The 14,662-nt window shown below is 37.1% G+C and overlaps 1 protein-coding gene across 3 annotated transcripts in view; it reads right to left on the bottom strand.

Moving 5' to 3' along the window:
• Positions 1-14,662, bottom strand: part of SNTG2 (syntrophin gamma 2) — a 256,219-nt gene that overhangs the window by 27,220 nt on the left and 214,337 nt on the right. For 2 of the 3 annotated variants that reach the window (XM_087882430.1, XM_034432001.3), the window contains exon 13: positions 160-231. The exons of the other annotated variant lie outside the window; for it this stretch is intronic. In XM_087882430.1, the coding sequence (XP_087738556.1) occupies positions 160-231 (72 nt within the window). The remainder of the gene's footprint in view (positions 1-159; positions 232-14,662) is intronic. 3 annotated transcript variants of the gene reach the window in all.

Here is a 14,662-nt window from a genome sequence, read left to right on the forward strand (position 1 = left end):
GATGAAAGCAATAGAGAAGGGCAATGTCACTATCACATTATACAAAACCACAATAATTTACTGCTGATATTGGCTAAATTTATTCTGACTCGGTTTTATTCAGTAAATAATTAACATAATCTTCTATATAGAATATTTTGTTATTCAGAACTTACCTACCTTGTGAATTTTAAATAGAACCTCACAGAGGTTATAGGCTTTTTCAGCTCGAATCCAGTCTAATGTGCTTACCTGTACAGCCAAAAGAAAATGTTATTACAGTTTCATACTTTTTTTGCTTAACAAAAAATTATCCAGCTATTATAGAGGGTCTTTTTTTTCTTCATTTCTTTGAAAAATTGTTAATCTTTACATTTTTATGCACTAGTTAGCTGAAGGCTGTGCACCAAGTTCTTTCAACAAGTAATGATGATGAAGTTAGAAACTACCCTGTTTCCCTGAAAATAAGACATCCGCTGATAATAAGCTCAAGCGCATGCGCTAAAATAAGCCTCCCCCTGAAAATAAGCCCTCCCTGAAAATATTTAAGCGCAGAGCTGGAAATCAGGTAAGGCACCAAGAGGATCCCCATCTTGCTCCACACGCCCCAAAATAATAAGACCTCCCCGAAAATAAGGCCAAGCTTTTATTTCAGGGTTCAAAAAAATATAAAACAGGGTCTTATTTTCAGTGAAACACGGTAGTGTTTGTAAAGTTTTAGTAGTTTTTCTTTTTCTTTTTAAATGACAAATAGTGGAGATTTTGGCACTTAGCTAGAGATTAAAATTCTTCATGTTTTGTTTTTTATGACTATTTTCGCATCAATATATACTGAGCACTATCTGTACAATCTCAATAATCCCTTTGTACACTCACTGATATTGTATTATATCTCTGTGTAATTATTCTTTTTGTCCTTTCACTTGCTTGCTCACTTTTTCATTCCTTCTTTTTTAAAAAATATATTAATCTATAAATTAAAAACAAAACAACCTTTCCACATGTACTTTTTTAAAAAAAAACAAAAAACAGGGAATCTGTGGATAAATAATTCCATACATGTTATTTATCCTGAGGTAATACTAATTGTATCCCATCTTTATATGGGAAGAACACAAATATAGAGGTAAGTGGAAAATCTGGGCCTTAGATATTATTTACGCACATATCCCATTTTTCTTTTGTGAAACTGTTTGAGTTGCCAAGAAAACTTCCAAGTAAAAGTTTTCCTAAACTGAACTAGCTATGTTTGCTTTAACACCGGGATAGTATTATGGATCCACAGATTATTTTCTGGAAAAACAGCAATAGAGAGGGAAGGATTCAGCATATGCTTATGTAACTAGCAGAATATTTATTTATTTATTTATTTATTTATTTATTTATTTATTTGTTTATTTATTTATTTATTTATTTATTTATTTATTATTGAATTTATATTGCCGCCTATTCGCCCATGGGACTCAAGGCAGCTTACAAAATTTAAAACCACATTAAAAAATAAAACTAATAAAATAATCAAATAAATATAATAAAATCCCCCCACCCCCTGCCCCAGCGACAGATCACATAAGCCATTTAATGGGCTCCATCCCATTCTGGGTTCCCCAGGCCCGCTGGCAGAACCAGCTCTTCAGCGCCTTCCGGAAGAGTATTAGAGTGGGGGCCATTCTAATCTCTGGGGGAATAATGTTCCAGAGAGAGGGAGCCACCACAGAGAAGGGCCTTCTTCTGGGTCCCACCAGGTGTATCTCCCTCGGGGATGGGACTCGCAGAATCCTCAAATATTTATTATTTTATTTTATTATTCATATTTCTATGCCACTCACTCTCCGAGGACTCTGGGCGGCTTACACCAAAGACAGTATACTAAATAGCATATTGCCCCCAACAATCTGGGTCCTCATTTTACCCATCTCGGAAGGATGGAAGGCTGAGTCAACCTTGAGCCGGTGAGCAGATCTGCTGATCTGCTGAACTAGCAGTCAGCTGAAGTAGCTGCAGTACTGCACTCTAACCACTGCACCACCTCGCCTCTTATATATATATATATATATATTTGAGGATATCCTCCATATGCTCATAGCATGGTAAACATTTTGATCAATCAAGGCAAAAGTTGCCTTCTTTAATTGTTATAGAGATTTCCAGCATCTCCTCAATCTTGTGTCATAGTTTTATACTAGCTTCATTCCATAAACCCTGAACTTTTGCTGAATACGTGCTGTGTTTCTGATAATACCTAAAACTCCACATGGTCGTATTTATTCAGATCTTAATTCAGAGTTCAATTTCTTTCATCGTGGCTACAACAGCCAAAAGATAATTAGTTTCTTTGCTCTACTGCTGCTATTATTAGATTTTTTTTAATGCAGAATGAGCCATGATCAAATAATTGAAACCAAAATGCTTTCTATAATATAGTTTTGGGGAAAGTAATGGAATGTCTTCAATTCAGGGGCATCTGATGGGGGAGGGGTTGAGTGTGGATCAGAGTGACACACTGGTTTTGCAGTATTGCAACACAAACCGTTTATACATGTATTCCAATGATGCATGTATGACCCTAAAGAGTTTGGGGTGTGATGCTGCAGTTCAGATTTTGCCATTCCGATGAAAGCAGGAAGACTCTGTATGTCATTCCTTGAAGTTGATCTGTTTTTGCTATACTGAATTATAGATTGGTAGAACATGTTTTTCACTCTCACTTTTGGGTAACAGAGTTGGAGTTGACTTATATAAATTTCCTTCTTTATATCTAGGCTTAACACAATAAAAGTTTAAAGAATACATCACCTAGTGCATTTAGGATCATTTTTATTTGCACACTCATTTAAAGATGATCAAGGCTAAAGCATATTCTAAGTATTGTAAAAACAGTACTACAAAAGATGAATGAAATAGTGAAATTTTTATTAGTTATGTATGGTCAACATTTACACTGGCAATGTTTTATAAACTCTCAAGTGAGAAAACACTCATAATACAGTGGAGAAAAAACTAAAAAGGAAATTGACAGTATATGCAATTTTTTTCTGAAGACTGTCATACTTTTCCAAGCTACAGAATTCTACACAAGGCACTATGCAATAATGTTTGTGTGTGTGCCTTTGTGTATGTGTGTATTTCTAGTCAACACAAAATGTAGAAAATGTAAGTCTCCAAATCTGAAACACCAGAGAATAAACTCCCCTGAATACAGTGGGATTTCCAAGTAAATATGCATATTCAATAAAGCAATAATTCTTCATTTCTGATTTCAGAATTATAGTTTATATGTCCAAATGCAAATACCTTCAGTGTTTCTTTTTTTAAATGTTTTTTAAAAAATTATTTATAGGTTTTTCTTTAACATCCATAAGTGCTTAATGAACAGTGTATTGTCTGGGTCGATATACTTTATACACAATACTAATGATAATAATACTATTTAAATATACATAATCATGATCTTTTAATATCTAACATTTATGTATACATTGTACTTATGATATATTCTATATCAGTATATATAATACTGATATACTGATTATATAGAATATATAATATTCTATTATATATCAGTATACATAATACTATTTTCCCAATTTCTACTTTCTACCTCTTTTTTCTAACTCTTAATAAAATAGCCACCATATTAAGAAGTATTCTTTATCTATCCATCATCTCTTGCCCTTTTTAGAATTTCAACTCTTATTGACTTTTTGGTAAATCTTTCATGTTTCTCCCTTGGAATCTTGTATCTCCTTACATCACACTTATTTAATCTAAGAATTTCATCTGCCTCAACCCCTATCTCTTGCTGTTGGATCTCTAGAACACCCATCGGTAATTTTTTCACTACTTTTGGGAGATCGTTCTCTTTATTTTCTTCTATATTTTGAGCTCTTAAAGAGTAATATATCTGTTCCATTTTAAGAATTATTACTATCTCTTCCATATCTTTATCTGCTTGTATCATTTTTTGATTTATTTCCTCTATTATTTCCCCAGTTCCTGATTTCTCCTCTATTTTCTGAGTTTTTTGTTCATCTTTTATTGTCATTTGCTGGGTTTTCTAGTCTCACATCTGTATCCTGCATCAGTTCCATCATCTCCCTATGATTCCTTGTCATATCTTCCTCAATACATTGAAACATCAATAATATTTCTTTATTATTGGAGTGGCGGGAATGGCTGGAAAATAGCGGGCCCCTGCCAGGCTCTGTGAAATGCAGCTGGCAACTGCTTGCCTATGGGGTCAAGCCGCCCTGGAGGGGTGGTGAAGAAAGGAGAGGTGCTTGGTCGATCACGAGGAAATCACAATTTCCTCATTGATCTGAAGAAAGCTCTTCCAAACGGCAGCAGGAACGATGGCCATTTTGGTCTATCACAAGCTGGGACAACCGGGACACTAAGATCTTGTGCTGGAGCGGCGCGTGGACAGAGCAGTGAAACTGGGTGAGATACCTTCCAACTTTTACCCCAAAGATTTAACCCAAGTTAAAAATTACAAAAAGCAATCTTCAAATAGTAAGAAAGCAGCAACTGAATTTATACAAATATACTAAAGTTAGGAAGTGGAAGATGGCGATTAGGCATATTTCAATATATTATTACTATTATTATTATTAGTCCTAGAGGAGATCAACCCTGACTGCTCTTTAAAAGGCCAGATCCTGAAGATGAAATTCAAATATTTTGGCCATCTAATGAGAAGGAAGGACTCACTGGAGAAGAGCCTAATGCTGGGAAAGATTGAGGGCAAAAGAAGAACGGGACGACAGAGAATGAGGTGGCTGGATGGAGTCACTGAAGCAATAGGCATGAGCTTAAATTGACTCTAGAGCCGTGATGGCGAACCTATGGCACGCGTGCCACAGGTGGCACGTGGAGCCATATCGGTGGGCACACAAGCTCAGCACAGGCGCGCATGCATGTGCCGACCAGCTGATTTTCGGGCCTTCTGGGCCTACCGGAAGTAGGGAAACAGGCTGTTTCCGGCCTCTGGAGGGCCTCGGAGGGGTGGGGAAGGCTGTTTTTGCCCTCCCTAGGCTCCTAGAAAGCCTCTGGAGCCTGGAGAGAGAGAAAAACGGGGCCATCATGCCATCACGTGCCAAAAGCAGGGGGAATGCAGGGGGGCAGGGCGTATAGAATTATGGGTGTGGGCATATGTGTGTGCAACCCCCCCACAGTCCCCCCATATTTGGCACGCAATGGCAAAAAGGTTAGCCATCACTGCTCTAGAGGATGGTACAGAACAGGAAGGCCTGGAGGAACGTTATCCATGGGGTCACGATGGGTCGGACACAACTTCGCAACTAACAACAACAACAAAATGTATTATTATGATTAACAGTGTGCAAAAATATATTGGAATTTATAGCTTTTAAGGACTGCAAATTCAGGGGACTTAGATATATAATCCCATAACCGATTAAATTTTGTTAATAATTGGTTTTATTGGTGCTTATAGAAAACTGAGATATTGGAAATATGGTGGAATTGGAGTAATACTTAAAATATTAAAATACTGGTGACTTAACAGGTATCAACAAACACATTGTATGAAGAAATGTAATTGATGTTTAAATATATTTTTGGAGAAAGCTTTAAAGAATCATAAAGACAGAATAGTACTGTTTAAAGATAAAGAGGTGAATATGGAAGAACCCCAACAAGTGGGGGGGGGAGGTACAAATTGGGAAAATAGTATTATACATATTGATATATAAAAGAATATAATATAATTATAATGAACATATTAAGGTTAGAAGTTGGAAGATAAAAATTATGTATATGTAATTGTATTATTACTGTTAGCACTGTGTACAAAATGTATTGACCTAGTCATTACATTACATACATATTTTGTTAGTCCACAAAATACATTGGTTGTTAAAGGAAAACTGCAAATAAAACATACAAAAAAAAATCTTTATGAACTGTATTTGTTTTCCCCTATTGAAACATTTTGTAATAATTTAGTACACTGAAAGTTACGCAATATTTCGCCAAGGTTCCAATATTCCAATTGCCCAGAAAAACCAAAAACGCCATTATTAGTAAAGTTTACTCAGTCCTGAGATTTTTCCTCAAAATCCCCAAAATTGATAGTCCTTAAAAATTTCCAATTTGCACCCTTAAAATTATCCAAATTTTTAAATCTTGTTTAATTTTTCTTCTTTCTTCTTTTGCCTCATGGTGTTCTATCAAATAGTATTAATAATCAAGATTGGCCCAGCAGATTTCCCCAAATCTCTTTAATCCACAGAATCAAGTGTTCAGTTTCAAGGGTGTTGCTTATTAATTATAGTCCACCTTGCCTTGGAAGTATTTCATGAGCCTTTTGAAGATTTTTAAGGCGGTTTTTCTGACATATAACACTGATAGAGCTCTAGGAAAATGAATAATTTCCTTATATCATCTCTGCAAAATAATTTACAAATTATCATATTTTACCATTTTTAAGATATTCTTAACATCCTTATTTCAAGGGACTTGAACTCGGTATTCTTTGTCTTGTTAATGTATTATTTGCAAACCAGTGAGACTTACTATAAAATAAACCTCCCAGAGTTTTTCCATTACTATCAAATTTAAAATCTTCTAAAAGTAAACATAATTAAAATGAATTAGAAGTGGGAAATGCCTGGTAATAGCTTATTGAGAACATTCTCAATTCAGTTTTATTTAACACGACAGAGTCTGGAGGTCAATAGTATGGAAGACTTTTACTGGCAACAAGACAAAAGCATAAAACTTAATTTTCAAACCCTAATTAGCCTCTTGAGCAATCATGGTTACAAAATAATTGCAAAGACTATACCTACTTAATTCTTGAAAAGTTGTTTAATCCTATAGAGTCCTGTTCAGTCTCATTTATAAGGAATACCATAATTTTAAGTTCTTACAAAGGCAGAACAGAACCTGATATCACCAAACCTGTGAGCTTTTATAATTAATATACAAGTGAGACTCCATTTTAGGAGGTTGATTGATGGGTGAACAATTCAAAATATAAGCAAGGTAACATTAAAGCTGTAGAAGAAAGCACTATCTGAAATTAGTAATAATATTTTTTCAAAGCTGATATAAATATATAAATTGATTTTTAAAGACAGCTCATTAGAATTGTTAAATCTGCAACTAGAGGAATTAATTTAATTTCCCCACTGGTTCTGAAAAAAAGTCAAAGTGGGAAACATTAGGTTGCTGTTTATCATCAGCCAACTTCATTGCTTAAACACCTTTTGCCAATTTAGTCTGAGCAAATTACAGATTTACAACTTTACGCATCTGAATTTTTAATTACATTTGCATCACAGTGAGAACATGAATCAAGTGTAAAGAAAATAATGTGAAAATTGCATTCCTAAAACACTTTGAATGCTATTCTGCAACCCACTTACACAGAAGCACTCTTGAATTCCAATGGCTTCATTTACAGATAAGCTTATACCAAACTGCAAGTTTAACATTAACATTTTATTGGATTCATATGGGACTTAATTCTGAATAAATATATGAGAGTTTAGAGTCAAATTGTAAATGTTGCTAGTCAGGGAGTTTAATAAATGTGCTTATTTTGGTTACTTTTATTGTTTAATTCTGAACTGAGAGGTAATTTTGCACATGACCTGAATTAGTTGTCAATGGTTGTTACATTAGTTTTTTGTTGAGAGTGATCTAATGTACCTCGGGCAACAATCAAATCACCAAACATACTGTAAAGATTCATCCCCTAATTTATAAGTTGGAATAATTAAAGAAATACTTAATAGGAAGAGTAGGTGGAAATATCACCTACAGCAGGGGTGTTAAACTCAAGGCTCGTGGGGTGCTTAGATCTGGCCCACAGGGCCATCCTGAAAACAGCAAAGAACCGGCCCGTGGGTACCTCTGCCAGCAAAAACAGAGCTGGGGGGGCACACTCTCCGGGCACACACCGGCCGGTACGCTCTCATAGAGAGGGGCTCCTCCAGGTGCCGTCAGGCAAACAATGTCGACTGGCGGCCCCTAGGGGGAGGGCCTTCTCTGTGGGGGCACCTACTATCTGGAATGAGCTCCCTCCGGAGATACGGAGGATCCCAGATCTGCGCACTTTCCGCCGTGCTTTGAAGACACTCCTATTCCAGCAGGCCGGCCTGGCCTAATTTTTTCCCCTTCTTTTAAATTTTTAAACTCAAATTTTAATTCATTTTAAATTATTGGGAGTTTTAAATTGTCTCGGGCAAAAATTATTTAATTGGGTTTTAATCATGTCTTAACTTTTGTATTTATGTGTTTTATTTCGTGCCTGTTCACCGCCCTGAGTCCTTCAGGAGTAGGGCGGTATATAAATTTAATTAATTAATTAATTAAATAAATAAATAAATAAATAAATAAATAAATTTTTGCTGGCTGGAGGCCATTGCAGCCAAAAACGGGGCCAGAGGAGCCATGTGTGGGCCCACCGACTCCGTTTTCAAAGAAACGGAGTTGGTGCAAAGAAAACTAAAAACAAAACAAAAGGAGAAATGTTTCCCCTTTAGCATTTGAGCATGCAAGAAGGGACAGGAAGGGAGAAAGGGAAAAGGGAAAGACAAAGAAAAAGAAGAGAGCAAGGAAGGAAAAATAAGGAAAGAGAAGAAGGAAGAAGAAAGGAGAAGGAAGAGGGAGGGAGGGAGGGAGGGAGGGAGGGAGGGAAGGAAGGAAGGAAGGAAGGGGATTATAATGAGAGGGAGGGTCTGAGGGAAGTCCTGCCTTAGCACTTGGCCACCACAGGTGCCCCTTGACACGAGTGATGTCGAGCTGGCCATGTCCATCCCAGCCTCCCGAGGTCAAACACAACCATGATGCAGTCCTCAATGAAATCGAGTTTGACACCCCTGACCTACAGCAATAGCTGAAGCTTATGTAACCTGTGTGCAGATTAGAGGGGAGCTTGCTTCCTATTTCTTCCCTTGGATTCTTGCTTCCAACTTAAATCTGGGTCTGGAGTAGCCGGGGTTACCATTAACAGCTGCCTACTCTTTGGTGACTTCTTTCTAGCTGTTTTCCTCTTGGGGGGAGGAAGCTTTTTCCTTCATAGGAATAAAATTCACAAGAGAAGAAGACAATAAGAACCTACTCTTCCTGGATATAGTCATCAGCATAGGGAACAATGGCAGGTAACAAACCCAAATATATTTAAAAATAACCCATGGTAACTGAGTGCTTCAGTACCAAAACCACGCAAGAGGAGCTGCATAAGAATATTTTTCAGTCAAGCAAAAACCGACCATAGTACCCCAAAGAAAGCAGACTACTTATACAACCACTTCCAATGCAATTGATATTGATGCAACTTTATTAGCACACAACCTTTCATAACACAGCCATCAAAACCTATTAAAAGGGTAACTTTCCCATATATCAAAAATTTCTCTGAGACAACCAATGGACTATTAAAATGCTTTTGCACTGGCCACTGTTGCATACAAACCAATGAAATCCCTAAAAAAACCACCCTTAAGCTGAAAGATGTAGTAACAAGAAAAGAAACAAAAATAGTCATCTATCATGAACAATACAAGGATTGTAATAGCCACTACACAGGGCAAGCCACACTGGCGAGCAAGCAAATTGTTTCCTAAATAAGTTTCCAGACAATTTCTGGGTAACAATACATTCATACATTTTAAAACCGGAGATTATTAAATGTTCTAAAACTAATAAATTATAAACATTAACATGTAGATCTAAAATATTTTAACTTATGACTTAATTCTTTAAAATAGTCAACTAAATAGAATAAAAACTTGCTCCAAATCAAATTCTTATAACATACGGGAATTATGTAATTTGTCATGTTGGGCAGATTCACTTTTCCTTTTAAGTTGGCTGACCTAACTGCAAAGAAAGCAATCCGTTGTGTCACAAACAAGTTGGTACCTTTAAGAGGAAATTCAATTTACTTTTAACATTCCAATTCCTCATATCATCAAGGAACAAAAATAATTAATCATCCCTATATTTAGCTTACAACCAGTATTCTAATGGCTAATGCAGCTGAAGTTCTATTTCACCTGGTCTGCAACTACAGACTCTATCTTGCAATGGGATGATTGGGACTCTGCCTTTTTGCATCATTTTACACATTTGCTCAAATCAGACACGAGTAAAGATTATATGATCTTTATTGAAAGGACAAATACTTTTCTTCTTGAAATTGGGAGTTAATTCTTGCGAGGTCCTTGGTGCTCTCTGAGCTTGGATGTTATCTTGAGGATGTTTCAATACCTAGGTATCCATTACCCACTATCATCGTGCTAGAAGGGAGTGGGGTTTGCTCTATGTTTATATACAAGTGACTTGCCCTGTCAATGTGGGTGGGAGTGCTCCTGGTGGTTCCTTGATTAGGTTGTTGTTTGGCACTCAGACAAATCAGCCATCTACAGGCACATAGAGACAAACAACTTCTACATACCATTCAAAAGAGACAATAAAAAATTAAAGTCCATAACACCTCCTTGCCAGCAATCATCACAGATAAGCAAAGATTAACATCAAGATTAATATTAGGCCAACAATCAAGCAATAAGCAATACACTACCAAATTCCTTGATTGGGGTATTGCTTATTTCAAATAGTAAACAACAGCTTAATCATGGAACCACCAAGAGCACTCCCACCAACATTGACAGGGCAAGCCACTTGTATATAAACAGAGAGTAAACCTCTCTCCTTTGTAGTACTGATGATGGTACCTAGCAGGGTAATGAAATGTCTACAAGAAAATAACCAAGCTCAGAGAGCACCCAAGGCCTCCATAGTTCAATCTGAGCTGCAAATAGTCTCTTCTATTGCATTTAATTCTAGCTAGCCATTTCCTTGATTTCATAACCAACATAACTTCTATGTCCATCTGTCCTTTAACATCTAATATAGTTTGACTGAAAATATATATTAACAATAGGTACAGTGAAAGCCCTGCCCATTAGAGCCATCTGGTAGTGTCTGTTTGGAGAAAATTATACAACTATGGTAGGACTTGCCAAGGTTTTTTTTTTTAACCATCTGCTCATGTAAGCAAATCGGAGGAAGCATATCTGCAATTATTTGAGTTAACCTGACCCAGTAATTAAACAGAATAAAACAGTGGGCCTCTGAGTTCATCTCAGTGGGCGATCTGAGTTCAGTTCTGATGGTATGTGCTAGGGAAACTCTTGATGTTCCTAAGATCAAATATAGAAAATGATTTTGGACTGTTTCAATTCCCTTAATTGTAGCAAAACTCCATATCTGACACTAAGGTTAGCAAGGACAGCATCTTTGTCTTAGAAGTCTTCATGATTGGTTTAAGTGAACTTGGATCCCTTTAATTCAACAACCTGTTCAAAAGTTAAAGACACGCAATTGCCTTCAGCTAGTTCCTTTTTATCTGAGAAATACTGAGATAAGGAAAATATACAACCTGCCATATTTTATAGGAATTTTAAAATCACTGCTTCCTTTCCTACCAAAAACCATCATTTTTGATGTCATACTATTAATTACTAGATTGATAAGATACATCCCTGAATAACAACTGGCCATTAGAAGACATGATGAAAATTTGTTAATCTCTCTACCCACTGACAAATTCATAATTATTTCAACTGGGAAGGTGTCACATTTTAGATCAAACCAAATCTAAAAACACTAGTGAGTTCCTGATTTGTGTGAGTTCCTGAGGCATTCTGACAAACCAGTCATCAACAGACATAATGATAAAACTCACTCACACACCATTTAAAAGATGCAATCAAAAACCTAGAAAGAAAAGAAGCGGTCTAGAATACATCCTCGCCAGCAACCAACATTCAATAAGCAGCACACAGAACCTGATAAACGATCAGGATTCTATACCTCTATATATTTATCTAGGGTTCTCTACCAAAGGCCTGAGAATCTGAGGGTTCTGCACAGTATCTTATCTATTCCTAACAATGCACTTTTCTGGGCAGAGAGCTCTGAGCTTGTTCTTGGGAGGTGTTGGAATCATTTTCCTGGTTTAGGAGTCATAGCCCGAAGTGTTCCTACCACCTCTGGGACCACTTTGGCCTTTATTTTCCATTTCTTCTCCTGCTCCTCCTTCAGGCCCTTATTCTCACCCTCCATCCTTATTTTGCTGTCACCTTATGTTGCCATCACTACTGCTGTCTTCTGGTCCTTGCTACTACCACAAGGTCTGGCTGATTGGCTAGTACCGAGTTGTCTGGATCTGGAAGTCCCAAATGATCTTAGTCTTATTGTTCTCTGTAATCTTCTGTGGAATCTCCCATGTAGCCCATACACTGTGCATATGTTCCTGTATACAGTGCCATCTACTTGATTGTGCTGTTCATTGTACGCTGTTCCTGCTTGGATCTTACACTCATGTAAGTATTATGTGTTGGACTGTCTCTGAAGCCTTTCTGCATAATCTGCATCTTGCATCCAGTCTAGTATGGCAGACCCCAACTTGCATAAATCTGATATTTAGGTTCTTGTGCTACTATGATCAGTGCCTTGATGCTGTTCTTAGTCGAGCCCTTTCCAGCCACCGATACAATGTCCCAATGTCAGCCACCTCATTCATCTGTCAATGGTATATCCCATGCAGAATCTTGTTTGTCATGGCACTTCCTGTGTTTGATCTTCCTTCCATGTCTGCTGTTGCCTAAGGCATTATCTCAAAAGCTCACCTTTGGGTGTCATCTTGGGTGTGATTCCATGAATGATGGATGCATTTATGGTCTTGGTTTCATCCAGGACAACGGCTTTGACACCCTCTTTCTGGCTTGTGTGTGGTCTTTAGTTGTTGGACTAAGTATGGAAACCTCCATACATTGTGAGACCTACCAGAACTTCACATCAGCAACTTCTATGCCCTCCTTTGGCCAGCTCACTATAGTGGTAGGATAGCTGATGACTGACAGGGCATTCCTATTGATAGTGTGGATCCTATTCTTCCCATTGATCTGGTTCTTCAGGATCTGTCTCTTTGTGTGGTGATACTTGGATGTTGCTGTCTTCCTTGCCTCTTCATCATGGTTCCCATGTGACTATGGCATACAAGATATTTGTAGTTGGTCCGAAGGTAGTTCCATCACATCAGTCTTAACTACCTTCCCTTTCTTTATTATCATCTGACCAGTGAAACATACATACATACATATAAACAACCAGCAAATTTTCCTCTCCCATGTACTGATCTTATCTAAAATGGTAAGAAAACATCAGCAGAAAAACAAGCCACTTCCGAGGACACCAAGAACTCAAGAATAGTGCCATTCAATCTGGCAAATGAAGTTATAATATGTGAAAAATATTTTTAACTGGTGTATTTCTTTTTTCACCCTGTCATGGCAATAGATTCTCACTCAATTATCTATTGCTTTTTGCGTTGGTCTTTAAATAACTTCCACTTGTGGATAGATCTCATATTCTAAAGGTAAAGAGAATTATTGAATAAAAAAATAACCTTTCTTCATGCATTTTTTTTGCCTTATTAGAAGCAAATACTGTGTATCTATACATTTATATCTATGTATGAAGAGATCCCAGACTTTGGCTTCCCAACTGAAGTTCAGTCCTGAAGTTATGGGTTTATGCTTTTTATCTAAGAACATAAAATCCAGCCACTATTTGATACATGGTGTCTCTACCAATCTTTTCAATAGTCTCTATTTTATTCCTTCTCTGAAAGTAGTTTTGAAAGCATAGCAATATATCTGATGTAAAGCTTTCCTTAACATTGCCTAATTAGTGGCACCTCAGCTTCAAAAGATCTTACAGAAAAAGTCATGCTTTGCCTCTACATTGTACTCACTTTTGCTTTAAAAAGCCTTTGAATTTTATTACTTCCAGCCTTATTTTACTCTGTTTTACATCATTAATTCCCTACCAAGATGATCTGTGTGTAAAATGAGTATGAGATCAGAATTGAAGACAAAGCGATCCAAACACTGAAAGTTACTTTACAGAGGGCAGGTTTATTGACTGAGATCTGATTAGAAGAATATAAAGAGAGACACTTTGGTATAGTGGTTAAGGCACCAGGCTAGAAAGTGGGAGACCATGAGTTCAAGTCCCGCCTTAGCCTCAAAAGTCATCTGGGTGAATGTGGGCCAGTCATTCTCTTTCAGTCCAACTCACCACATAGAGTTGTTGTTGTGGGGATAATAGGAGGAAGGTGTGTTTGATATGTTTTCCATCATTAGTTATGTGTAAAAGTAATAAAAGCATGATAAAAGTAAATATTTGGGTGTACATTGTGTGCTATGCTATATTATTTCTGAAATTCAGAACACATAGTCTCAGGAGCGGAGGAAAGCATTTCTGGAGAACAACTGATTAGGCTGTGAACCAGCCAAAAATAAACCTAGGAGGAGCGGAGAAGGCAATGCTGGAGAGCAGTGAGAGCCAAACTGCGAACCAGTCAAATATAGGGTAAGGAGTAGAGGAAAGCATCCCTGGAAGACAGCTAATTAAGCTGTGAACCAGCCAAAAATAAACTTAGGAGGAGTGGAGGAGACAATGCTGGGGATCATTGTTAAAGCTAAACTGTGAACCAGCTAAATATAAGGTAAGGAGTGGAGGAAAGCATCCCTGGAAAACAGCAAATTATGCTGTGAACCAGGCAAAAATAAACTTAGGAGGAGAGGAGGAGACAATACTGGAGAGCAGTTAAAGCTAAACTATGAACCAGCGAAATATA

This window comes from Pantherophis guttatus, chromosome 1 (genome assembly GCF_059756535.1).
Source record: "Pantherophis guttatus breed Tessera chromosome 1, ASM5975653v1, whole genome shotgun sequence".
Taxonomy (NCBI): Eukaryota; Metazoa; Chordata; class Lepidosauria; order Squamata; family Colubridae; genus Pantherophis; species Pantherophis guttatus.